Source organism: Conger conger, chromosome 1, assembly GCF_963514075.1.
Source record: "Conger conger chromosome 1, fConCon1.1, whole genome shotgun sequence".
In the NCBI taxonomy this organism is placed as follows: Eukaryota; Metazoa; Chordata; class Actinopteri; order Anguilliformes; family Congridae; genus Conger; species Conger conger.
This window is the reverse complement of record NC_083760.1, coordinates 30,137,566-30,164,096: the sequence shown is the minus strand read 5'-3', so window position 1 is coordinate 30,164,096 and position 26,531 is coordinate 30,137,566. Positions and strand designations below refer to the sequence as shown.

General features: G+C 46.5%; 1 protein-coding gene across 12 annotated transcripts in view; it reads left to right on the top strand.

Annotated features, from left to right (window-relative positions):
- LOC133126959 (gephyrin) overlaps positions 1-26,531 on the top strand; it is a 119,395-nt gene that overhangs the window by 56,281 nt on the left and 36,583 nt on the right. For 7 of the 12 annotated variants that reach the window (XM_061239535.1, XM_061239525.1, XM_061239516.1 and 4 more), the window contains exons 5-8: positions 4,454-4,548; positions 4,904-4,970; positions 6,934-7,206; positions 9,728-9,862. In XM_061239535.1, coding sequence (XP_061095519.1) covers positions 4,454-4,548; positions 4,904-4,970; positions 6,934-7,206; positions 9,728-9,862 — 570 coding nt within the window. Of the gene's footprint in view, positions 1-4,453; positions 4,549-4,903; positions 4,971-6,933; positions 7,207-8,726; positions 8,835-9,727; positions 9,863-26,531 lie in introns of all 12 variants that reach the window. The other 5 variants (XM_061239508.1, XM_061239581.1, XM_061239542.1 and 2 more) reach the window with 1 other exon arrangement.

Genomic DNA, 26,531 nt, shown 5'->3' with positions numbered 1-26,531 from the left:
ACTGTCATTAGACTACAGCACCCACAAGTCTAAGTCTAGTATCCTACATATAGTGTGTACTACACAGCCTGTGTAACTGCTGTAATAAGCAGAGGTACCGAAAAGAAATTAGCTCTGTTTCACGAATGCTATGCGAACGCAACTTGTCTGCCGTAATTCCAGCCTAACCAAAATAACAGTCCTGCTATTAATGATATACGTGTAATATATTGCACATTAAACATTTTAAACATTAATGTCAGTGAATATCATATTAAATCAGTATATCTTGAAATGTTTGAAGCGAGTTTCCATTCAACTGAGGTGGTAGCATTCAGCATTAGTGCTTTTTGAAGGATGGTACTGTCTTAACGCATGTATTCAAAAAATCGGTAAAGCAAAAGGTATTTCGAAAATAATGGAATGAACAGTTTTAAAAATCAAAAGATTTACTATAAAGAGCAGTGAACCGTTAAACTGAATCAAATCAATATTTGTTGTGACCACCCTTCGCCTTTAAAACTGCATCAATTCTCTTAGGTACACTCTCCTTCAGTTTTATAAGAAAATCAGCTGGTAGGATGTTCCAAACATATTGGAGAACTTGCCACAGTTCTTCTGCAGACTTTGATTGCTTCTGGCTCTCCAGATAATCCCAGACAGCCTTAATCAGATAAGTTTTTATCTGAAAAGTGGTCTATTACTTAGCATGTTACTTATTTTGAAGGAAATTCAATAATTTCACTGTACCGTTTAAGTTTTTGAAAAAATGATTATGCACTCAGTGCGCAGTTTTTATTAGGTATTTATTAGACTTATTTTTTAGACTTCTGCTGCTCTAGCCTATCTGCTTAGGGGTTTGACGTGTTGTGTCTTCAGAGATGCTCTTCTGCATAATGCATGGTTATTTGCGGTACTGTCACCTTCCTGTCAGCTTTGACCAGTCTGGCCCTTCTTTTCTGACCTCTCTCATTAACAATGTGTTTTTTGCCCACTGAACTGCTGCTCACTGGATGTTTTTTATTTTTCGCACCATTCTCTGCAAATTCTAGAGATTGTTGTGTGTGAAAATCTCAGGAGATCAGTAGATCACGGTCAAAGTCACTTAGATCTCATTTCTTCCCCATTCTGACATTTGGTCTGAACAACAGCTGAACCTCTTGGCCACATCTGCATGCTTTTATGCATTTAGTTGCTGCCACATAATTGGCTGATTAAGTATTTGCATTAACACGCTGGTGTACAGGTCTACCTTATAAAGTGCTCGCTGAGTGTATAAAGAAAAATACAATGTGCCTAAGACGTTTGCACTGTGCTGTATACTTAAGTCAAAGAAACTAATCTTAATAGTTTTCTGAAAGCAAGCCCAGGAATTATGTGCTCAGTGGCTGTAATGTAGCATAATCCCACCTGGCAAGAATGATGTCCTGTCTGTCCGATTTGCACGCAGTGACTGCAGGTATCAGCTTAGAGAGAAAAAACTGAGAAAATAATTCAGTCTGACATTATTGGTTTGCTTGTAGCTCCCTGAACTAATATACTGTACATACATGCACATACATATGTGACCTGCTCTATCAAAATCAGTCACATTGCCCCAATATGTATTTTGAGAACTACTCGAAAGAGGAGAATGTAAGCTTTATAACGATGCCAAAGTTATCTCTCTACTGCAGATATCAAGGGAGTTGTGTCCTGTTTAATTTAGTGTGTCACCAAACCATGTTTTTGAGGAAAAACTGCTTCAAAGTTTCGCCGCGAGACGGGAAGAGAGGCTCCCACACTACCGACACTGGGCTAACGAGTGGGCTAACTGGGCTCAGACATACAGAGCCTGAAATTAAATACATTAACATGTATCCATAAACGCAGCTGATGTGGTTGTTTATGACTGGTGAATGTTGACAAGCTGGCTAGCCTCCAAATGATGCAAAACTCCGTTGCTACCTCGTCATCTTACGTTTTAAACATTTAAAACTGTATTTTTAAACTGAGATATACTGAGACACATACAAACCATGAAAGCCAAAACATTAAAGTCGTCGCTAGTGGTCGTGATTGTGTGACTACTTATTAATGCAATTATCTAATCATCAGGAGCTTCAGTTAATGTTCACATCAACCATCAGAATGGGGAAAAATGTGATCAAAGTGACTTTGACAGTGGAATGATTGTTGGTGGCAGACAGGGTGGTTTGAGTATCTCAGAAACTGTTGACCTCCTGGGATTTTCATGCACACTAAAAAATACAGTTCTGCAGACAGATATTTCCTGGTTAATGAGAGACGTCAGAGGGGAAGGGTCAGACTGGTCAAAGCTGACAGGAAGGTGACCATACCGCAAATAACCACACATTACAACAGTGGTATGCAGAAGAGTATCTCTGAATTCACAATGCATCATAACTGGATAGGCTACAGCAGTAGACTTCTAAAAAAGAAGTAATAAATTCCTAATAAAGTGCTCGGTGAGTGTGTGTGTGTTTTCCCTCACACACAAACATACTCAGTCTAGCACTTTGTATGCATGAAATTGAAAATGTGCTGTATCGCATTTCGAACGTTTGATTTTCTGCTCACGGGCAAGTGTGTGATAAGATAATATCGGCTGAAATTGGCGAACGAATCGCCAGGTACAGCTCCACCCGTTTATGGAGTTGTTGGATCTCTGCTCTCTTGCGTGCGTTCAGACAAAGGGCTTCAGGATCAGTGTTGATATGCATATCGAGATATCTGAGGCCACCCTTTCTTCTAGGGTCTTCAACGCACTTGTCCCTGTCCATCGCTCTAGATAAGACCGCCTGTTAAATGGCCATAACGTAATGTAATGTGATGATACGTCTTAGCCCCCTTTAAAATGTAAAGTTTATTAGTTTTATTTGACATGGTCAATGCACATCAATAACATTCCTGAAGATTTTCACCTGTAGACCTTTGGCTTCATGACTTGGCACATAAACACACGCATATCTTTCCCATTCTAATTCCTTGGTACACTTCCCTGAGCTCAAACCCCAGACTCTTTACGCTTGCTGTATGAGTTCACCTGTAATGCACAGATTTAGATTTAGATTCTGGATCTGAATGAGCTCTGTTGTAATGTACAGATTCAGATTTTCCGAATCTGAATCTGAATCTGTATGAGCTCTGCTGTAATGTACAGATTCAGATTTTCTGAATTTGAATGTGAATCTGTGTCTGTGTGAGCTCTGCTGTAATATACAGCAGAATCTGTATGTACTGTGCTGTAATGGGTGACGGTCTCTTTCGTGCCTCTCGCCGTGCCGTGGGACCGGGGGTTTGTTACTGCTTGAGGGGGCTTCCCTCTACACCTCATCTTAGGTCAAACACGCCGTTTAGGACTGAGGGGTTCCCTCGCCCGCATCAGATAACGCTTTCAGAACAGAGAATCCCTGCTCTGCCTCCCCACGCTGGCTGCATGGTGCTGTTGCCCTGGTGATGCGGCTGAACCTTAGCCTGACTACACAGCTGCCCTGGCAACACAGTTCCTTCTGAATGCTGAATGAGATGCTGTTGCATTGCCCCTGGCAACAGGGCGGCTGTAGAGGCCTGAGTTGCCCTGGCAACAGGGCTGTTGTAGAGGCCTGAGTTGCCCTGGCAACAGGGCAGCTCTAAAGGCCTGAGTTGCCCTGGTGATTGGACTGTTGTAGAGGCCTGTGTTGCCCTGGTGATTGGGCGGCTGTAGAGGCCTGAGTTGCCTTGGGGACAGGGCGGATGTCGAGGCCTGAGTTGCCCTGGCGACAGGGCGGCTGTAGAGGCCTGAGTTTCCCTGGCGACAGGGCTGTTGTAGAGGCCTGAGTTTCCCTGGCGACAGGGCTGTTGTAGAGGCCTGAGTTGCCCTGGCGACAGGGCTGTTATAGAGGCCTGAGTTGCCCTGGCGACAGGGCTGTTGTAGAGGCCTGAGTTGCCCTGGCGACAGGGCTGTTGTAGAGGCCTGAGTTGCCCTGGCGACAGGGATGTTGTAGAGGCCTGAGTTTCCCTGGCGACAGGGCTGTTGTAGAGGCCTGAGTTGCCCTGGCGACAGGGCTGTTGTAGAGGCCTGAGTTGCCCTGGCGACAGGGCTGTTGTAGAGGCCTGAGTTGCCCTGGCGACAGGGCTGTTGTAGAGGCCTGTGTTGCCCTGGCGACAGGGCTGTTGTAGAGGCCTGAGTTGCCCTGGCGACAGGGCTGTTGTAGAGGCCTGTGTTGCCCTGGCGACAGGGCTGTTGTAGAGGCCTGTGTTGCCCTGGCGACAGGGCTGTTGTAGAGGCCTGTGTTGCCCTGGCGACAGGGCTGTTGTAGAGGCCTGTGTTGCCCTGGCGACAGAGCTGTTGTTGAGGCCTGTGTTGCCCTGGCAACAGGGCTGTTGTAGAGGCCTGTGTTGCCCTGGCGACAGGGCTGTTGTAGAGGCCTGAGTTGCCCTGGCGACAGGGCTGTTGTAGAGCGCTGAATGAGAGCAGTGTCTCCGTCCCCAGGCCACGCGGGAGGTGATCGAGCGCGAGGCTCCAGGGATGGCGCTGGCCATGCTGATGGGCTCGCTCAACGTCACCCCGCTGGGCATGCTGTCCAGGTAAATACTGCGGTGACACACACACACGTGCTGTATACACACACACACACACACACACACACGTGTTCACACACATGTATATACACACATGTGTATACACACACACACGCCTGTGTACACACAAGCACACATACACATGCACAGACACACACACATAAATGAACTTGTACTCACGCATTACACAAGCATATTAAAACTACATGCATACACATAATACACACACAAACAATGCCCACACATAAAACCTACAGAAACACACTACACACACACACACACACACACACACACACACGCACACACATGCACACGCACACGCACACACGCTCACGTTTGCCCATTTCTTTGTTGTGTGTAGGCCTGTGTGTGGGATCCGGGGGAAAACTCTCATCATTAACCTTCCTGGCAGCAAGAAGGGCTCGCAGGTAAGAGAGAGTTTGTATACGCTGTCTGTGCATGTATAGAGACGTCTGTGGGTGTGTGTCTGTATGTCTGGGTAGATGCAAGACTATGTTTGTGTCATTCTCATTATGTCATGGACCTGTGTAAGAAATGTTGTTCTTTAGTATTACATATAATAGTTGCAGGGTCAAATACATAATAGGATTCAGGGACTTCCAAGCTTTTTTGCTCTCTCATCCTGCTCTGCCCCTCTCTCTTTTACTCTGCTTGATCTCTCCCTCTCTCTGTCTTTCCCTCACTCTTGTCTTTCTCTCCCTCTCTCTCTTCCCCCCTGCTCCATCTCTCTCTCCCCCTCTCTCGCTCTCCCCCATCTGTGTTCCATGTCTCTCTCCCCCCCTCTCTCCCCCTCTCTCCCTCTCTCTCTCATCTGTGCTCCATCTCTCTCCCCCTCTTTCCCTCTCTCTCCCATCTGTGCTCCAAGTGTCTCTCTCACTCTCTCTCTCATCTGTGCTCCATCTCTCTCCCCCCTCTCTCATCTGTACTCCATCTCTCTCCCCCTCTCTCTCATCTGTACTCCATCTCTCTCTCCCCCTCTCTCATCTGTGGTCCATCTCTCTCCGCCTCTCTCTCTCATTTGTGGTCCATCTCTCTCCCCCTCTCTCTCTCATCTGTGCTCCATCTCTCTCCCCCTCTTTCTCTCATCTGTGCTCCATCCCCTCCCTCCCTCCCTCTCTCTCCCCCTCTCTCTCTCTCATCTCTTCTCCATGTCTCTCTCCCCCTCTATCTCTGGGAGCAGATAGGATTTATTTAGCCGCATAATGCAGACAGCACAGGAGCTCCAGTGAGGGTTGTATATTCAGTCTCTGTTGGGCTGTTTTGGGTGCTCTGCATTAGACAGGTCCCAGGTCTTAACAGTCTCAGTGGCCATATAGTCCTAGTGGTGGCTCCACAGATGGACGGACAGACGTGTTGTTGAGTGAGGGGGAGGTGTCTGAGCACTCAGCCCTGTCTAGGGGCCCTCCCCAGAAGTTGCCCTGACAGGCCCAGAAATGACCAAACTGTAAAGTAATGATAAACATTAGCTGAGACAGGTGGAAGTGTTAACACGTATGAATACTCGGTCAACAGTCTTACACCTTACACCCTTTAAGGTGTAAGACATTGAAATGTAGGGGGAAAAAACATCTACTCTTTACAGGTTTAACACTAAAAAGGTCAGGGTTTTTTGCTACCTAGAACCACCAAGCCTGACACCCAGCATTACAGCATTGATTTCTGCAAGCACGTGGACCTAATTTGACAAAGATTCTAATAACAATTGTAACAGAACTGCTTTCTTGAGATAGGACACGACTGTATTAAAATTATGGCGGTGTTGTCATATAGGCGAAGAGATGTGTCAAGGCATAGGTCATTAAAGGTACAGAGAGAAAAGCGCTAGAATGTGCGGAACAAGACAAAACACAAAATGGAAACGGCTAAAGAAATACAACGTGCAATATTTTTTAAAAGTCATTTCTTCAGTCATAACGAATTAAGACCGCTTCTCCTTTCCCATGCTCCCGCTATGACACTGCCTCTCTCCTCATACTCATTAATTCCACAGGAAAGACTGATGTGGCTTCTCCACTAAGCATGTGAGAGAGAGTGACGTAATCTGTCCTTGATTCGACAACCAATGATTATTAATTAATAACACAATACCTTAGAGAAAATCATCACATGGAGAGGCATTCGATGAAGAAGAAAAAACACAGATTGCGACTACATTTACTTGTGGGGGGACAAAAATATTGACTTATTTTGACCGCAATTGTGCCGTTGACTTTACATTAAAAACGGGTCTGAATGACCTATCCTGGAGCCAAGCGCAGTGAACTGGCGCTAGTGACCGCCGTCTCCCAGCGTGACCGGAAAACGAGCTTCAGAAAAACCCGGTTTTGGCCCTTTTCGAGCGAACGTCGTCTCCCCTGTTCCCCCCTCCAGGAATGCTTTCAGTTCATCCTGCCCGCCCTGCCCCACGCCATTGACCTGCTCCGGGACGCGGTGGTGAAGGTGAAGGAGGTGCATGATGAGCTGGAGGACCTGCCCTCGCCGCCCCCGCCCCTCTCCCCGCCCCCCGCCTCCGGCCCGCGCAAGCAGACCGAGGACAAGGGCGTCCAGTGCGAGGAGGAGGACGAGGAGAAGAAGGACAGCGGGGTGGCCTCCACCGAGGACAGCGCCTCCTCCCACATCACCGCGGCCGCCATCGCCGCCAAGGTAACCAGGGAAGGACATGGAGAGAGCGAGGGGGGGGGGGGGGGGGGGGTCGTGCTGTAAAATCCAGCTATGCCCGGCTTGGCCAGCTTGAAAATTGGGGCGGTCAAGTTGTTCCTAAGCTGGTCTAGCTGGGTATGGGCTGGTTAACCAAGTATGGCCAAGCTGGTCTAGCTGGGTATGGGCTGGTTAACCAAGTATGGCCAAGCTGGTCCTAAAGCTGGTCTAGCTGGTCAAGCAGTTAGTGCTGGTAACTTGTCTGAGCTGGTAGCTGGTCAGCTGCTTCGAAACATAGCTTGAGCTGGTCGAACCATGTCTGGTCTGAACTGGTCAACCAGCTAGCGGCTGTTTCAAAACTGAGCTTGAGCTGTTTTTTTCAGTAGGCTGTGCTTTGAGAGTTTGACTGTGTTTCTTTTGGAGCGTGTGTCTGTGAGTGTGTGTGGGTGTTTCCATGAAAGGAGGTGTGTGTGTTTATTCTGTCCAAATAATTGTGGGGATGATTATTTTGACATAACAGTCCCATGAGACCAAAACAAAACAAAGTGTTAAAAGAAACCCCCTAACATAATGCAGACATTAAGATAATTGTAAAATACATACAAGTATTTTAGGTGTTGGATATGGAGGAGAACAGGCCAAAGATGATGCCAAGGTAGGGCCTACAATAGACTCCTACCTTACCTGATCTAGAACCAGTAGTTCTTCCTCCTGCGGAAAACAAAATGGATTCTTCTTCACAGGTGCATATTAACAAAAAAAGCAAGTGAATGCTTACTGTCTTTGGAAACACCGTACAAACACACAAAATAAACTTCAGGCTGCAAAAAATCAAGCCACAAAACATACAGTAGACAGTATCAAACCTTGTGTCAGCCTCAGAACAGGCTCAACACAGGAGAATCCCCCTTCTTCAGCTGAAGCAGGGCTTGTGTATGCCAGGGACAGAGAGAGAAGCACAGGGTGACCAGCAGGTGGTAGCAAATCCCCAGGATGTAAGAATTAGTGTGTGAATTTGTATGTTTGTGAGCATGCTTTTAGGTGGTGTTTAGGTGTTTCCTGTAGGAGTATGCAGGGTCTTCCCCAAGAAAATAGTTGGTGGAGGAGGAAGCTTATGTTGTGTTTGGGTGTTTCTATGAGTGTATTTGTGAGTATCTGTGAGAGAACTTGAGTGTGTGTGTATGTATATCTGTGTGTGTGTTCATCTGTGAGAGAGGGAAGAAGAGACAGAGACACTGTACAGTAGAAGTCAACACAATCCAGATGCTGGATGGTGATTTTGTGTGTCTGCTTTACAGCCCCATGTCTCTCCTGCACTGGTAGTACAGCACACACACGGAAGTCACATTGAGTCAGCAACACTCATTCCCCACTCCATTTCCACCTCATCCCTGCTGTGTTTTCACCTGCCTGAGCTGTGAATGGAAGAGTGTGTGTGTGTGTGTGTGTGTGCTAGCGTACATGCGTGTGCGTGTGTTTGAAGTGTCTCCCCTCCGTCCCCTCATCCTGTCGTGTCCCACCATCAGAAGGGGAAGTCGCACCCCAACCACGCTGTTGTCATGGCGAAAAACGGGCAGTCCATCCCCGGTCTCATCCCCTCCTCCTGTCAGTCCTCCTGCGGCGGACACCTGCTGGTAAGACCCCCAGCTCTCATCTCCATGACGACCCTATCCCCCGCCATGCTTCCTTTGGTCTCCAGTGTGCTTCTGACTGTTCACCGAATGAGTATTCAGCCTGTTTTTCTGTTCTGACAATGTACCCGTATGTATGTATGTATGTATGTATGTATATATATATATGTGTGTGTGTGTGTGTGTGTGTGTGAGAGTGAGAGAGAGAGAGAGGGTGACAGGTACAGTATAAGATGCTCTATGTGGCATAGCTCTGCCTGGGTACGTCGGTCAGTTTTTGTATCTGTGAGCAGTGTGACTGTATTTTAGCGTGTGTGGAAGCTCTAACAGTGAGAGGGTGTCTGAGAGAGATAGTGTGTGAGAGAGTGTGAGAGTGTGAGAGAGTGTGTGAGAGAGAGTGTGAGAGAGAGTGTGAGAGAGTGTGAGAGAGAGTGTGTGAGAGAAAGTGTGAGAAAGTATGAGAGAGTGTGAGAGAGAGTGTGAGAGAGAGTGTGAGAGAGTGTGAGAGAGAGTGTGTGAGAGAAAGTGTGAGAGTGTGAGAGAGAGTGTGAGAGAGGGGGAGAGAGAGAGTGTGTGAGACAGTGTGAGAGTGAGAGAGAGGGGGTGAGAGAGTGTGAGAGAGGGGGAGAGAGAGTGTGAGAGGGGGAGAGAGAGTGTGAGGGGGAGAGAGATAGAGAGGGGGAGAGAGAGTGTGAGAGAGAGTGTGTGAGACAAAGTGTGTGAGAGAGAGAGAGAGGGGGTGAGAGTGTGAGGGAGAGGGGGAGAGAGAGAGTGTGAGAGGGGGAGAGAGTGTGAGGGGGAGAGAGATAGAGAGGGAGAGAGTGAGAGAGAGAGAGTGTATGAGAGAAACAGTTGTGCGCAGCAGTTCTTACAGTGTACCTTCCTGTGCGGTGCAGATCCCAGACTCCATCATCTCTCGGGGTGTCCAGGTTCTCCCGCGGGACACGGCGTCTCTCAGCACCACTCCCTCCGAGTCTCCCCGAGCCCAGGCCACCTCCCGCCTGTCCACTGCCTCCTGCCCCACCCCCAAAGTAAGTGCTGGCTGCTCACGCACCTACCTCTACACCACACGCGTGTCCCGCCCTGCGTGTCCTCGCTGGCCTCCCCCCCCCTCGCTGGGGGGACAGGGCGCCCACTCCTGTCACTGACTGTGAAGTCAAATGCGACGGGTCTTCTGGGATTGGTCTTCAACACTCTGTGTAAACTTGTGTGTGTGCATCGATCCCTGGGAGACGCCACTCCTCCCCCCCCCCCCCCCCCCCTCCCCCGGTTCCCGCTTTTGTACATTTCCATGCATTTCTCCTGACAACAGAGTGCCCCATTTGTTGAGCGAAGCCCAACCACAGAGAGGGGGTGGAGCCAAACCATTTTTCCGCCGTTTGTTTCCCTGGTCGGGCTTACTGCCCAAGGTACTTTACTTCCCTCTGTGATGCCTGGAAGGCAGTGGCTTTTACAACTACAGAACTAACGGCAGCAGATTAGGAACTAGCTAGCTCAGTAGCGTTGTAGCTACTGATAGATTTGATGAAAATACATTAAGGAAAAGCCTGCGAAGAAGTATGTACACATACAGTGCAGTCCGTATTTATTTGGACAGTTGGTATCCTTTATGTTCTTTTAACTCTGTCGTCCTACGCATTGGATACAATAAATTATCCGCTTTAATTTGAGAATATTTAGATCCATATCGGGTGATGTAAAAAGGAATCCCTTCTTATAGATAGTTCTGCTATATAAAGATTTCATATAGAATGTGCTGGACTGTAGAGGCAAACAAACAAACTGAAATAGTGTTCAAATGCATACGGACTGCACTGTAATTTGTGGTTGGCTGAGCTGAACCTGCTCGCTGACCTGTTGCAATCTTGGAGGAAGAAGCTTCTTTCCTGGCCTCACTGACAGAAGGAAAATACCTTTGGTGAGCCCATGAGGTTTGGGGATGGGTAGCCATTTTGGACCCAGCAAAACTGTCTAGATTTGGGCACCAACAATTTGTCTAAATCCTGCCTGGTCAGCCTGGCCAAACAAGGTTTTGTTGGTGGAAAAACGGTGTTGTATTCTCCTGTTGCCCACCTCTGTGATGCTTTGGCTTGTCCTTTGCCTTGAAGTCTTGGTTGCCTCATGCGATATCTTGTTGTCACGATTTGAGTTCATCACAGTTCTGCTCGAAGAACAACTTGAAAAGGGTCTTCGTTGCACCTATGTAAGCTGTAAAGATCATAATGACATAACATAGATCTATTACCTATGAAAATCAGTTACTAGGACCTGGTTAAATTATTTAAGCTTGCAACTATTTGATTATAAAACATACACTTTGTAAGTTATTGTGAATACTACCGAAGACCCATTTCAAGTTCCTGGATGCAGGAACAGATTGCTGGCATATCAGCTGGCTCATGAACTGGCTCTGCTTTTGAATTTGAGGGGTTTGTTGCGATGCAATGCTGTTCAAGGAAAATTCCAGGTTAAAACACTTTGACATTGTTAGAATTTGCATTGGTGATGTAAAATGGATCCCAGGTCCTATTTTCCTGTTTAGCGTAGCATTTCACTTACATGTAAAATGCTACACAAACTCAAGCTGTAAACTCGAGTTCTGAAGACAATCATCCTGTATATCATGTGGTGATATTGCCAAAGCAGACAGTGTAATATGAGTATGTCTATAGCTCCAACTATAAGTATCAGATATTCGTTACAACCCCTAGGGTCAACAAGTCAGGTGTTTTGCCATTTTGGGGTTTTTCTCCGCTAATCTAATTCCTGCAATACTCCTACAGAGAGATGTCAATCATTTATCAAGAGGACGTATCGGTTTTTGCCATGCTAGCATCCTCAGTAGTACAGAGTAAATCTCCGTGGCTTTTTTGTGGAGGACTGGGAGCATTGCTTTTAGCCATTTAGCTAAGTGCAGTATTACTAGCAAGTTAGCTCATGTCAGTATAGCTGACTGTGTTCACCACGCCTCCTCTTACAAAGGTGGGTGGCAAAAGTATTTCTGGGTAACGTAGGCAAGTAACACACTGGAGCACATCCAGAAGAAGCCTGACGGGATAGCAAGTGAAAAATTGCGAATAGCAATAAAGTAAAATATATTACACATAAGATAATAAATCCTGGAATTAATTGCACATCACTGCTACAGGGTTACTAATGATGTACATTAAGTGTTCTGGCATGGAATTTTCCTGAAGGTTCGAACTGTAGAATATGCAGCAGAGGAAGCAGAAGGCAGACAGGAAGTGGGCGGAGCCGCAGAGCGCCAAGCGGGGGAGGGAGCTGCAGCGGAAGTGGCATTCCAGCATTGGCGAGGGTGGGGGGGTGGGGGGGATTTTGGGGGAGGCATGGCAGAACACCTTGTCACCTCATGTGTCATAAACCCATCTCCATCTCACGCGCTGACAACGGCAGGCCGCCATGGAAACGGGTAGAGGGCAATTTGGTTGGACGCCAGTCTCTCGGAATAGTGTTTACAGCCGCGTTTAACCGCCGCGTACTTTCGTCCGCGGTGCACTCATGTCGGAATAGCCGTCTATCGTAAAAACTTGTGTTTGGAGCACTTTGATGGGATCTAGGGAAGGGGGGTGCCGAAGAATCTTCCGGAAGATACAAGCCCTGAGTATCTCTCTCTGCTTCAACACCGCTCCACAGTTCCCCACCACACAGTCTTTCTCGGCTCCAGTCTGCTTTCCCCCCCGCTCTTTTCTTTTCCTGCCCTCCTGTTCCCATCTTTCTTTTTGACTGTTCAGTCTGAATGTCCGTGTATGTTCATGTGTGCGTATGAGCGTTTCTGCTTCAGGGATAAATGCTGGCTATAACTCAACACAGGAATTGGATTTGAAAGATCTCTCCTTTGCGATGTTGAGCGATGAGTTGGGCAGTTACAAATGGCTGCCCGGGTCTGAATTTATGCTCGCCGGCTCTCTTTCTCCCCCTGTGGCTGAATCGGGGAACTGCACTGCGGTCCTCAGAAGTCCGTAAATTTCGAAATATCAGTATTAAGGCCTTGGAAGTCCTTGAAAATGACAACATTTCGACAGAGGTACCTTAAGTGATTCAGTGTGTTCTTGAGAGATTGTGAACAGCTAAATGCCATGCCATGTTTTTCAATAAATTTTCCCCATAGAGACTCCAGAATCCAGTCTTCTCTAAGTAGTTGGGTTTGGAATTGGATTTGAAAGAGCCGGTGCTCAGACTGCATTAATTCAGTTGTGTGTGGCAGTTGTGAGGGCTGTGTGTAACTGGCTGTGGTGTCTCCCGGTGAGAAGGTTCCGGTCTGTAGGGTATTCCCGGGGCCTCGACAGGGCCACTGCCTGCATGCTGCAGCTGGTCAGCTTGGGTGTGTCACATTTAAGGGAACATGTGGATACAGAGACAGGCCTCATTATATTTAATTGGAATCACACATATGTGGAGAAACCCACACGCATGCACAGACATGCACACACGCACACACACATAGACATACTATATGAGGATACGATATTTTCTCTGGGTTTTCAGTGGTTTCATTTGAAGTCACTTTTCAATGGTCGTGAGTGTGTGTGTGTGTGTGTGTGAGTGAGGGACAGAGAAAGAGAGATAAAGAGAGAGGGAAAAAGAGCGAGGGAGAGATGTGAGTCAGCAGAGCTCGGGGTGTCTGATGTGTTTTTCTCTGCTCTGATGTTAGTTTGACCTGCTGCTGCTGTGAGTACATGTTGCTCGTGAGAACTGCTGCAGTCTCCCCTCCTACATATCAGCATGTGGGAGGATAAGTGTGTGTGTGTGCGTGCATGCAAATGTGTGTGTATGTGCGTGTGTGCATGCAAATGTATGTATGTATGTGTGTGTGTGTGTGTGTGTGTGTGTGTGTGTGTGTGTGTGATCATGCAGTCAATCACTCTCCCACCAGCTATGAGGTCAGAATGTGTACCTTCTATGCTTTTTAGTTTTTGCCGTCGTCATCATTTCGTCTCCGAATGTGTCTATGTAGTCTGTGTAGTGTGTGTGTGTGCATGTGTACTCGTGTGTGCTTTTATGTATATGCGTGTGTGCATGTGTGTGTGTGTGCATGTGTTGTGTTTGTGTGTGTGCATGTGTGTGTGTGTGTGTGTGTGTGTGTGTTTGTGTGTGCGTGCGTGTACGCACATGCAGTTTTTGTGAATTGGTGTGGTTCTGGACAGGTAAAGCTGATGTCCATGATAGGAATCTTGCATTTCAGAAGTACAAAGCCACATGCCCTTGTGGAACAAGATGTATCGGCGTGAGTGTAGATATGAGAAAGATGGAATGGACGAATAAAAGGGAATACTGTGAGAGTATAGAGAGAGAAGATGGAGCTGAAGGGATAAATAATTTATTTGAAATGCCTGTAAAAGTTGTTTCAGTGTGCTTTAATTTGGCTGATAGAGATGTAAAAGCGAAAGGATATGGGTTTTAAATAATGCAAACTGTGAGAACAGGTGCGTATAATGTGATCACAAGAGGCGGCAGCCGTGCGCCTTTTAAGTTCTGAATGGTGAGGATATTTGGCAGACATGTCAGTGTTTTGTACAGGAGGTAAATACAATACTGTGCCGTCAAAGATTTGGCTTTTATCAGAGTGCGCGGTACACAGAAATAACACAGAAATAACACATACTGTGGTCTTTGCCAGAAGTAGCAAACAGCAATATGAGAACTGGACTGATACCGTCTGTAAGGATGAGGAGGGCGAAGGTATTTAAGGAGATAGTGGTTATTAACGGTTATAATTGAGGGTAAGTGTGAGAGTTGTGATAATGGGGGGTAAGGATGGTTCCTGGAGATAATGGTGAATAAAGGCTAAAGTGGTGACAATGTTGATTAGGACTATTATTGGAGTGAATAGCGCCCAGAAGGGTGACAGTGATGGGAAAGATTCTTGGAGACGGTTGTGAATAAAGGCTAGAGTGGCGCTAATGGTGGTAAGTATGATTATTGGAGACAGTGGTGATAATGGTGGTAAGGAGGATTGTTGGTGACAATGGTGAATAAAGGCTCGAGTGGTGATAGTGGTGGTAAGTATGACTATTGGAGACAGTGGTGATAATGGTGGTAAGGAGGATTCTTGGTGACAATGCTGAATAAAGGCTAGAGTGGTGATAATGGTGGTAAGGATAATTATTGGATATTCTTTGTTCTTAATCATGTGACGTGAAAGTTTGAAAAAGTGATCATAGCAACCCATTCATATCGGTGCTGAAGCAAAGGAGACAAGCTAAGCCTGGATGAGATGGCATCTAGATGCCAATTCGTCAAACATTGACGAATAACCCAATATCATATCCAGACATCGTTAACTTTTTGGTTTTTACTCCAAGCCCTCATACAGCAGATGATTTGAAGAGCAGTAAAAACCTACAATTTCTGGAAGGATGGGAGAAGGATAGTTTCTGTTAGGGTAGGCACAGAAATAAGCTACCATAGCTCAAGCTATGTTTTGAAACGGCTGCTCAGACAAGCTACCAGAACTAGCTCATGCTAGCTAAAATATGAGTAAGTGATATAACGCATTAGATTAAATTTATCGGTGATGAAATGATCCAACGTATTCTTGTATGTTCCAATTATTCAGGAGTCTTTCCTGCTCATGTGGCACCATCATTTTTGGGACACAGCACTGTTATGTATTTTGTTGCATTTCCTTTGCATGCAATGACTGCTTGAAGTCTGCGGTTCATGGACATCACCAGTTGCTGGGTGTCTTCTCTGGTGATTCTCTGCCAGGCCTGTATTGCAGCCATCTTTAGCTCAAGCTTGTTAGCATATGAAAGGCATGCTCTATTGGGTTCAGATCGGGTGATTGACTTGGCCACTCGAGACTTTTTAGCTTTGAAAAGCTGTTGCTTTAGCAGCATGCTTGGGATCATTTTCTTGCTGTAGACTGAACAGCCGATGAGTTTTGAGGCATTTGCTTGAACTTGAGGATGTGTCTATAAACTTTGGATTATTTTGCTACTACCATCAGCAGTTATATCATCAATGAAGATAAGAAAGCCAGTACCTTCGGCAGCCATACATGCCCAGGCCCTAACACCTGCACTACTTTGTTTCACAGGTGAGGTGGTAAGCTTTAGATCTTGTGCTTCTTCCTCCATACTTTGCTCTTGTCATCACTCTGATATAAATGAATCCTCACCTGTCCACAAGACCTTTATCCTGAACTGTGGTTGCTCTTTTAAGTACTTCTTGGCAAACTCTAACCTGGCCATTTGCGGCTAAACAGTGGTTTGCATATTGCAGTATTTCTTTTCATGAAGTCTTCTGCTGACAGTGGTCATTGGAAAATGCATACCTGGCTCCTGAAGAGTGTTTCTGATCTGTCGGACAGCTGTTTTGGGATTCTTTATTAACTCTTCTGTCATCAGCTGTGGAGGTCTTCCAGTTCCACTGGCACGATTAGTAAACGTGCCAGTGCTCTCTTTCTTCTTAATTATGTTCCAAACAGTTGATTTTAGTAAACCTAAGGTTTGGCCGATGTTTCTAACTGTTTTATTTTTGTTTCTCAGTCTCTTAATGGCTTCTTTGACTTTCATTGGCAAAACTTTGGTCCTTGTGTTGATAAACGGCAATAATAGTTTCCAAAGGTGATTGAAAGACTAGAGGAAAGATTAGGTGCTGAGAGCTCTCTTAAACCTGCATTAAGAGCATACCTGAGCAATTACAAACCCCTGTGAAGCCATGTGTCCCAAACATTATGGTGCCCTGAAATTCCCCACTATGTATAAACACTGCTGTAATTTCTGCATGGTGAAACCAAAATGTCTATAAATACCCATTAATAAAATCTGTGAATGTGCCCTTTAGCACATGTTAATTGTGTGATACCAAGGCATAATGGGTCTCTGTCTCAAACGTTATGGAGGGCACTATATATTTTAACAAAAATGTTTCTATTCCCATCCCCTCTATTTTATTATGTCTTTGCGGTATGTCTTTTCTATTTTAGTGCCGTTTTCCCTCTGTAATTAGACCTTTTGACTGTTCAGTCTGTAAAATTACATAGGCCTATTCATATTTCTATTACACGAGTGTCTGTTTTGTTTTTTGGTGGAGATAATGAGTTCTTCATCAGGCATGTCTCATGTACATAATCATATTTTCACTATTTATCACACGTGCAAACAATGAGATTGTATTGTTTGACTAATTAATTGTTTTGTGTCCGTATAGTTAGTTTCTTAATTTATATTTGAGATTATATCCTTCTGGTGAAATTCTCAAATTGTAATTAGAATGGATTGCAGTATAGTGCAATATCCATCATGATGGATGGCTTATACTGTATTAACCCTGTACGTCTCCTAACAGATGGCTGCTATAAAACGAAATGGCCTATGCCACAGTATCTTGTTGCTTTGCAAGGGGGCCGATCAATCTCTCTCTCTCTCTCTCTCTCTCTCTCGCTCTGTGTCTCTCTGTCTCTCTTACTCTCTTTCTTTCTTTCTTTCTCACTATGTATTGTACAGTATTAGGATATTTGTGTAGTATAGCACAAGGTATTTACATTTCAGATCGGTGTAACAAGAACGCAGGGAATTACTAGAGCACGCATGTGACCCATTCTATCATAATGAGTCGTAAGTCGCAACGGCCAATTTCACATAAATCAACATAAAACATTTTATTTCTGGCTGTTTTAGGCTTTCTTTTTAATTTTCTAGAACACTATCTCCGCTTTCATAACTTGCATATCTTAATGCAAAATTCAGAGTAAAAATATAGTTGTTAAGGCTTTTAAACGCAAGATGTCAAAGTGAAAGTGACAGTGGAGTTGTGCATTGTTTGGAGGCTTGCCAGCTTGTCACCGTTCACCAGTCACAAACAACCACATCAGCTGTGTTTGTGGCTACATATTAATGTATTTGCTTTCATGGTCTGTACGTCTAAATGTCAAGAGTAAATGTTCAGAGTAAAAACACAGTTTTAAAGGGTTTCCATAACATGACAAGTTTGTTAACCCAGTGTCTGTAGTCTTCCAGCGAGACTTTGAAGCCATTTTTCTCAAAAATATGGTGGCACTCAAAATGAAATGGGACACAACTGGAGCAGAGAGATAACTATGGTATTGTTAGAAAGCTTACATTTTCCTCTTTTGATTTGTTTCTAAAACTCAAAATACGTTTATGTGAAGGAACCATGAAAACTCTAACAATTTTACTAATAGTAAACTCAAACACAATGGTCCAAAAAATAGTGTTGCTTTTATCTCAAATTCAGGTCAGCTGTTTTGCCCTGAAGAGTACATGGTGAGTTTAAATGAACGGAACAAGGGAATTTGTGTCAAGAAAATTTATTCATAAACTGCAGGCTTGTTTTATTAGTGTAATATTAGTGAACCAAGGCATCCACATTTTTAGCACAGCTTTTGTGATATAAAGTTAGCTGCCAACTGTACAGTGCATTTATAGTACGGTTCAGTGGAACAATGATCTTATTTCTGTCTTTCAAGAATAAGTGAGTAGCACATAACCTACTGTGGTACTCCTTTTGAGTCTAGGCTAAATGACATCATCTCTCTTCCTCCTCAGTTTTTAAGAATGAATGTTCTCCAGCTACATCGCCGGTGTCTTACGGCCAAAAATACCGCTGCTCCCGCAGCCGAATGAACTTTTGAACCGTTTCACTGTGGTCATTTTGTCATCCGGTGGTGAACGTGTGCCAGAGTCTCTCTTTGCGGATGCGGTGATTAAGGAAAGTGAAATGATTACGCGGCCTCAATAGCACGTCGTATGAATATTTCATGTTCTGATAGCGCTGTAATCGTTCCCGGGATTTGCATGCGGAGCGTCGAAGCTGCGTACGATTAGGAAGGTTTCCGTGCGGTTTCTCATCCCTACATCTGGGTTGTTATGTAACCAGGTTGCACTGAGTTGCCAAAGCGTGGAAAAAACAACACATAAATGATAACAGCAATAATGAGCGGTGTGAGGTTGGGAAGTGGAGGGGTGGGGGGGGTGTATCTGTTTCTTATCCTGGCTCGCTGTCCCTCGCTTTCTCCATCCATCCCTCCCTCTCTCCCTCCCTCTCTCCCACTCTGGACCTGCAGTTGACGAGGATCATTCTGTCTCTTATGTGAGGTTGGGGGGGGGGTACCTGTTTTTTAATGCTGGCTCGCTATCCCTCCCTCTCTTCCTCTCTGGACCTGCAGTTGACGAGGATCATTCTGTCTCTTCCCAGCTTCCCCGATCGCTGGGTGGGAGGGGAGGGAGGGGGGCAAGGAGGGGGGCAAGGAAGGGGGGGGGGGGGTCGCAAAACATGCTCCCGCGCCCAACGTCAGATCGGCTGCTCGGGAACGCGGGGGCCCGCTCCCTGCACGCACACACGCGTGATTTACATCCGTGCGCCTGCATCCCGAATTAGCTCCGGGCGACGTTAGCTCTGCCTCCGTTCCTGTTCGCTCGCTCTCTCTCTCTCTCTCTCCCTCTCTCCTCCACGTCCCTCCCTCCCTCTCTCCCTTCCTGCGTTCGCTCTCTCCCCCCTCTGCTCCATCTCTCACTCGCCCGCTCTCTTGTTTTCATTCTCTCTCTCTGAGCGTCTGAGCGCGTGTTTCGGCGTGCGTGCGTGTGTGTGTGAGTGGGAGAGTTCTTCCTTTTTTTCCCCCTCCGAACCGAGATAAAGAATGGTGAGTACTTTTCCGTTTCTGCCTTTTTTTTTACGTGCCAGCGGCGTGTGCATGCGAGCGAGCGCGTTTGTGCGGGGAGCGAGTGGGGGGAAAAGTAGCCATGGCAGAGAGGGGATATCGGTAATGAGGATGGTGGAGATGGAGGTGGAGATAGAGGTGGAGGTGGAGATGGAGGGGGAGGAGGGGCGGTAGGGGGGGCGGATGCACGTGTGTTTTAGCGGCCGCGGCCTTGTCGAAGGATTTCAGATAAATCCGACCGGGGTTTGCGGTACAGGCCCTCGTTCCGGCGGGCTGTGCTTTTCACACTCCGGAGGCACGGCCTCGGACGGATCCGTGAAAGACCCGCGGCATTCCCGGTCGGTTCCGGGACGTCCCGGCCGCAAATCGGGAGCATTTTTGCAGAGCCCAGCAAAGCTTGGGACGTTTTTTTAAAGCAGTTATAAATGGGCCCCAGTACCCGGTAACCGCCATTCAGAGAACTGGGAACCGTGGCAACAGCATGTGCTAGTATTGTGTTTTTTAGTGGAGTGACAGGAAACTGCTCAGCTCAGCGTAGCTTCTCCGGCTGGAGTCCCAGAATGCCATGCAGAGTTTGTGGCTACTCAGAGATTTGGGGTACCTGCACACCAGAGGAGAAGTGAAGGGGCGTCATCTGAAGCCTTGTTATGTACACAAAGATGCCCCTCCCCTCATTAAAAACACCAATGGGAGCCAGTGGTGCACCTCTCTGTGTTTGGGATTGTAACGGACCTCGCTAGACTTTCACGAGAGAGCAAATAGAACAGCTGGGTGGTTTTTGTTTCTCTATTTTCTCTTGAGAGCTTGTGGGACACTGGAGCGCATAGATCGTTTGTTTAAACGGTGTTCGTTTTTGTGACTGCGAGTGAGTGTGCCCGTGAGCGTGTTTGAGTGTCTGTTTTTCTATGCGTGCATGATTGCGTGCTCCTGCAGTGTCCGTGTGTGTGTGTGTGTGTGTGTGTGTGTGTGTGTGTGTGTGTGTGTGTGTGTGTATAAAGCATTTGTGTTACCTTTGAAAAAAGCGAGCTATGTAGTGAGTGGCATCTCATCAATTGGACTTTGAAGTTTGAAAAGCAAACCTCGCTGAATCCAGGCTGCGCCGCCTATTGCGGTCTGAACGCAGACTCCGCTGTTCTTGTTGCCGGGGCTTCTTAGATAACAGTAATCAATAAAGTTAATTGCAGTGTTTCGCAGAAGTCTCCGAAGGCGGCCATGTTGGCTCTGACACTGATTCTGATAGAGAGGTCTCTGGGAGCCGGACGGGAGTGGTTTTCAGGGGTCGGAACGTGGGCTGACCCTGCCTCCCTGAGGGATATTTCCACAGGTGCTCTTCAAAGGCACTCACAAATTCGCCGGGACAAGCCTGGCGGTAGTGTACTGGCGACTGGGCACATTGTTTAACGCTCTAATGGACAGACACTCGCACACAGCGTTCCCCATGCTGAGGATATGATTGGTGGGGATGCAGAAAGACACACACGCACATATGCACACGCATACACACTGTGCACACACACATACACATACACACAAACACAGTCCCGGCAAACCTCCCTAATTATGGATTAGCAGAGGCTAAGCTCCACGCACTCACCTGAGACCTCCTCGTCCCCTAAACTCCCTCTTCTCCTCCTCACCCCTTCCCTGCTCTGACTCCTTTCTTGTGTATGGCCCAGAGGCGCCGGGGTTTCCCTTACGGGGCGTAAGTCGAGGTGATGTATTTGGGTCAGTGTCTCACCCCCCTTCCCAGTGCGCTTTCCCAAAAGCGGCCGCTTGTTCGCAGATGGGCGAGTCTTCAGGCTCACGCCCCCGGAACGGCGGAGTAACACGTGGGAAACACGACAGCTGGCGTCCGCAGTCGGGTTCTGGTACCTGTGCACCCTACCATCCACGTCCCTGCCTGTTAAAGCCCACTGGGTATTCTCCTTCCCTCAGTGATGCCTAGACATTTCCACAGATTATGTGGACATACTTATTCACAGGCAGTTTTTCTTTGAGGTATTTTTTATCACATGTCTATCTGTATCTATGTTACCGAGCCACCGAGTTTGCTAATCTGTTGCTATTAAGTTTTCTCGTTCGTCCAGGCTTTATTATTATATACTTAATTTAAACTTGATTGCGTCATAGGTCAAGACATTAAAATGAAAAGAAAACATTCAAATGACAGAACTCTGTTTGTCATGGTCGAGTGGTGTCGTGATGGTTGAGTGGTGACTGAGGAAAGGAAAGTACCTTGGACCCAGTTAGCACACCGGACCCTAGAGCAGGTACCCTCCACGACTACAACACAGGCCCCATTAGCATTAGCATCATTCAGAGCTCTATCCTGTTTGCCAACGGCGTGCGTACATGCGTGTGTGCACGCTCCTACGAGTAAACCTGTTCATCAAGCAACGTGGATTATCGACGCCTGTGCGGTCTGATTCTACGCCCGGATGTACGAGGCGTAGGGGGAGTTGGATATGAACGTACAATTCCTCTGTCCTCCCTCATCTGTTGTCCCTTTATTCTCGTGGACGAGCGTGGTTTATGGCCCGCAGGCTTAGCACGCGGCGACATCCGCTTAACCCCCCTTTCCTGGGAAGCCATTTTGTTTCACAAGGGCCGAATACCGCATCTATGATTGGTGATACACCCACACCTGCACTGCAAAACACGTCTGTCTTCAAAAGCGTTTTTAGTCTTATCATGAGACTTAAGATCTTTTTTTTTCTCTCAAGCAGAGAATATTAGCTTGTTTTAAGTTACTGTTTGCTGGACAAGTGGAATGTTGTTATGCCATTGGCAAATTTTGAAATGAGTCAAATGGTCTCACCTCACTCATTCTGTTTACTCTCACCTAGGCAATATTTTTGTCCTATTTCCCCCCCACCCCCAAAAAAGTAAAAGAAATAAGATGTCATGTCTCAAGACAAGCACTAAAATACTTGTCGAGGTTGACTTATCTGTCGGTTTTTGCGGTGCGTGTTTGCACCATGTCGCCGCGGTGGCGTGATAACCATGGAGTGATGAAGGGATGCCGGAGAGTCTTCCCGTGTGCGATGGAAGCGCGAATGTGGCTGTAGTATCGAACGCCTGTGCCAAAGAGGGGCCGAGCAGTATTGAGCAGGCCCGGGGGGGGGGGGGCGGAGAGCGCTCCCTCCGCTAATGAATTCACATCGATCGTTTGCGCGCGAGTGTGCGGTGATGGATGGGCGGGACGTGGAGGAGGTGTGCGGGTTGATTGAAGGAGGGGGGGAGGGGGAAGGAGGACGCGTGTCCTTGCGGTCGCCGTGGCCGTCTTGGTAGTTTCCGACGCCCCTGCCGCTCCGACGAGGCCTCCCGAATCGAAAGGCTTGCATACCGATGAGCCGTTCCCCACTACGGTTTCAATGCCGAAAAGGCTACACCCCTTCCATTGCACTTTATCTACAGATAAAGCTATTCCTCCATCAAAGATGAATTGATGTACCCATACATGCTTTGTGTTTGATATAGCTGTGTATACATCTTCATGTGTCTGGACTCATAGCATTGCAGTTATTTAGCTGGCGCTTTTTATCCAAAGTGACTAGGGCCACTCCTCCCTGGAGAAATGTGGGGTTAAAGGCCTTGCTCAAGGACCCAACATCTTATTGTGGCTACATTGAAGCTTGAACCACCAATTGTCCAGGTCCCAGTCAAGCTACTGGCTGCCCGCAGGTGCTTGACTGTTCACTGTCACTGTACTCCCTGGCTAGCATCTGTAGATATCCCCAGCGTGTTTCTCCTTTCCAACCCATGTCAGTCCGTCTGTCTGACCCATTTTTCTCTGTCTTTCCTGCCCTGTTTCTCTGCACATCTCCCGTCCATTTCTCCTTCACAACCTGTATCTGTAGGTGTCTCCTTACTGGTATCTCATGTCCTGTGTGTGTGTCTCGCTCTCTATCTGTGGGTATCTCCTGTGCGTGCACCTCTTGCTTCCTGGCTTTACATGTAGATATCTCCAATGTATTTCTCTTCTCATCTCCCGTGGCTCTCCATTAATCCTTTATCTGTAGATATCTCATGTATATCTTCACTCCCTCCCACCCCTCACCCCCCTCTCCGCTATTTTTTATTTTTTTGCCGTCTTCAGGTTCTGCAGGGAAGTACATCGGCGTTTGAAAGCGGAACGATTCCGCAGCTGTCATTTCGATGAGTAATGCTGATGTGAAGGAAAGATTTTTTCGGAAAAGAGGAACGTGAACTACTTCTGAGGAGGCCTCAATCAGTCATTGACAGTCCATTTTTGTTACTTTTTCAAAAATGATAATAATAAAATAAGGGGCTTCAGGTGTCATTGAAAATAGCAGCATTTTGACTACAGAATTTGAGTTACTTTAAAGTGGAAGTTTTTTTGTTGTTGAAAGATGTCAGCAATCATCTTGAAAATCACTGCGTCAAGCTCACGTTTTTCGTGACCTCAGAAGCTTGTTCTGGATTGGAATCTGTATTCTACTCAAAATGCCCTAGGTTTGGATTGAGGTTGAAATGGCTGGTAGAATTCGCTTTCAGATATACTGAGGCAGCATTTATAATGTGTTACTGAAGGCCGGTAGTGCTTCACGAGCTGAGGACCGCACCATCAACTAAACGCAAACAAGGATGTTTATTGAGCAGGTGTTCACAATGCGATAGAATACATTGTAGATCGGAGATGAAAAGGTATGGACGACGAAGAAGACTTCAGGATTCACCACCATAGCTCCTGGGCTTGGTGAACCCTCACTGGACCCTCTAGTAAAGACTGAGAGAGAGGGAGAAAAATAGTGACTGCGGGGGTAGGAAATGTGGAACGAGAAGGAAGGAAGAAAGGTACGGTGGGCAGGAAGGTTTCTTTTGGGGGGAAAAGCGGGGGGGGGTGTTTGAGGCATGGTTATGCTCCTGGACTGCGATAGCCTGCTACACAGTTTCTCTTGGTTGGTGAGTGAGGGGGATAGGAGCCTGAAAGAGCTTGTCGAGCAGTATATGTGTGGGAGCCCTGACACGGGGAGGACATTTTTGAAAATGGACAGCCCGCTACCGACAAAGGGCCCTAGCAGATCCGAGGAAGAACTTAAAGAAAGTCGGCAGGGAGTCTCGCTCACTGGGGTCTCCAGCCCTGGTTCTGGGTAGCCACAGGATCTGCTGGTTTTTTGTGTCGTCACTTAACCCGTTGAAGATGGGTTTTGTGGAAAGTTTTCTCAAAATTGTGAGTCAGCGTTCTAAAATTCCACTGCTATGAATTATTTGATGTGTTTTCAAAGCGGCGAACGTTCGCGGCAAACTATGCTTGCGGCGAACATTTCGTTGTCGAACGATTTTAAATGAGCATACCATTTAGTTGGCCACCAACACCTTTTTAATACAAATGGAACTTAGATCTAACAATGCTAGCTAGCTGATTAGCTGCTTACCTGGAATTTATTTTAAAAGGTTAAGAGCAGATATTGCATTGATTAAAGTGCCTTATGAATGGCACATAATTGTCGACTTTTGTTCTCTTGGCATGAACCCTAGCGGCAGCCATTTTTGCTACTACACATACTACCTTTTCCAACTGTTACCTAAGGTTAGTTAACATTTGTGGCGAACAGAAAAAAGTTTTAATATGTTGAACGCACATCAGTGGTGATTGTTAAATAAGCATTTCAATGTCCAGCTGAGAACATTGTAATCACATTTTGTGGTCTTGTACCTCAAAGGGTTAAATGATCAATTAGGGCGGCCTGTAGCGTAGTGGTTAAGGTAAATGACTGGGACACGCGAGGTCAGTGGTTCTAATCCTGGTCTAACCACAGATCCGCACAGCCGTTGGGCCCTTGAGCAAGGCCCTTAACCCTGCATTGCTCCAGGGGAGGATTGTCTCCTGCTTAGTCTAATCAACTGTACGTCGCTCTGGATAAGAGCGTCTGCCAAATGCCAATAATGTAATGTAATTAGTGCAGTCGACTGCACAGTAGCCTCACCTCCAGTAGACCAGGTTTCATTGATCTGAACCGGTGGCTGATTTTTTTGTGTGAAATCAGGAGACCCAGGGTTGCAGCTCCAGGGTTGGAGACCTCTTGTTGTAGCACTGACAGAGTCGATTCGGAGCCACGCAGGGTATACAGTGGTCAAGAAGGGCGGGGTCTACTGCCGTCACTCGAGATTAGGCATCGGGAGGGGGGGCGTGTATTGATTTTGGACGCGTGCAATGGCAGCACTTTCGAGGGGGTAAGATGGCCGTCGATAAAGAGGCTAGAGGGGCGAGAGGATCCCCTCCCCCCCCAGGTTTAACCATCTGGGTGGGCTTTTGGCGGTGAAATAAAGGGCGAATGAGTTAAAGGAGGAGGAGAGACGGTGGAGCTTTTGTTCGGAGAGAAGCTTGCCGCAGTAAATAAATTCAGTCTGAGAGGTGTGAACAAAGAACAGCCCACTCAGGGGAGAACAGGGGGAACTCCGCTGTTTAAAGGGAGGGTGCGAAGGTTTGCCTGCCTGGAAGCATAGAGGTGTTGTGTGTGTGTGTGTGTGTGTGTGTGTGTGTGTGTGTGTGTATGTGTGTGTGTGTACACACAAGTGTGAGGTGTTGGGGAGTGTGCATGCTTGTGCATTATAATAGTAATAGTAATAACTTGATTTGTAAAGCACCATTTGTACACTTGACGGAACATAGGAATAAACCAAATGGAGCAATCTAACTAACAGTGTCGTAAAAAAATAAGGGATGAGAAACGACGACCTGCTAGTACCTGCTGCCAGTGATATAAGGACAATAAAAATGTGAGATGAATATGAATATGGAATAACATAAAAATGTATTGACTAAAGACAAAATATGATGGTAACACTTTACAATAAGGTCACATGAATTGGCATTAAGTAATGTTGTTAAAATGAATTATTGATTTCCAAATGCATTAAGCATGAAATTTACTTTTCATTAGTATTAGTTGAGCATTAACAGATACGTTAACTGGTTTTCTCATTTCAATATGAATTAGCATGAACTCCTGATGTTGTTAGCATGTATGTATTAATAATGTACAAATACATAAACAAAGCTGAACAGCTTAACTTTTCAGTAGTTAGAT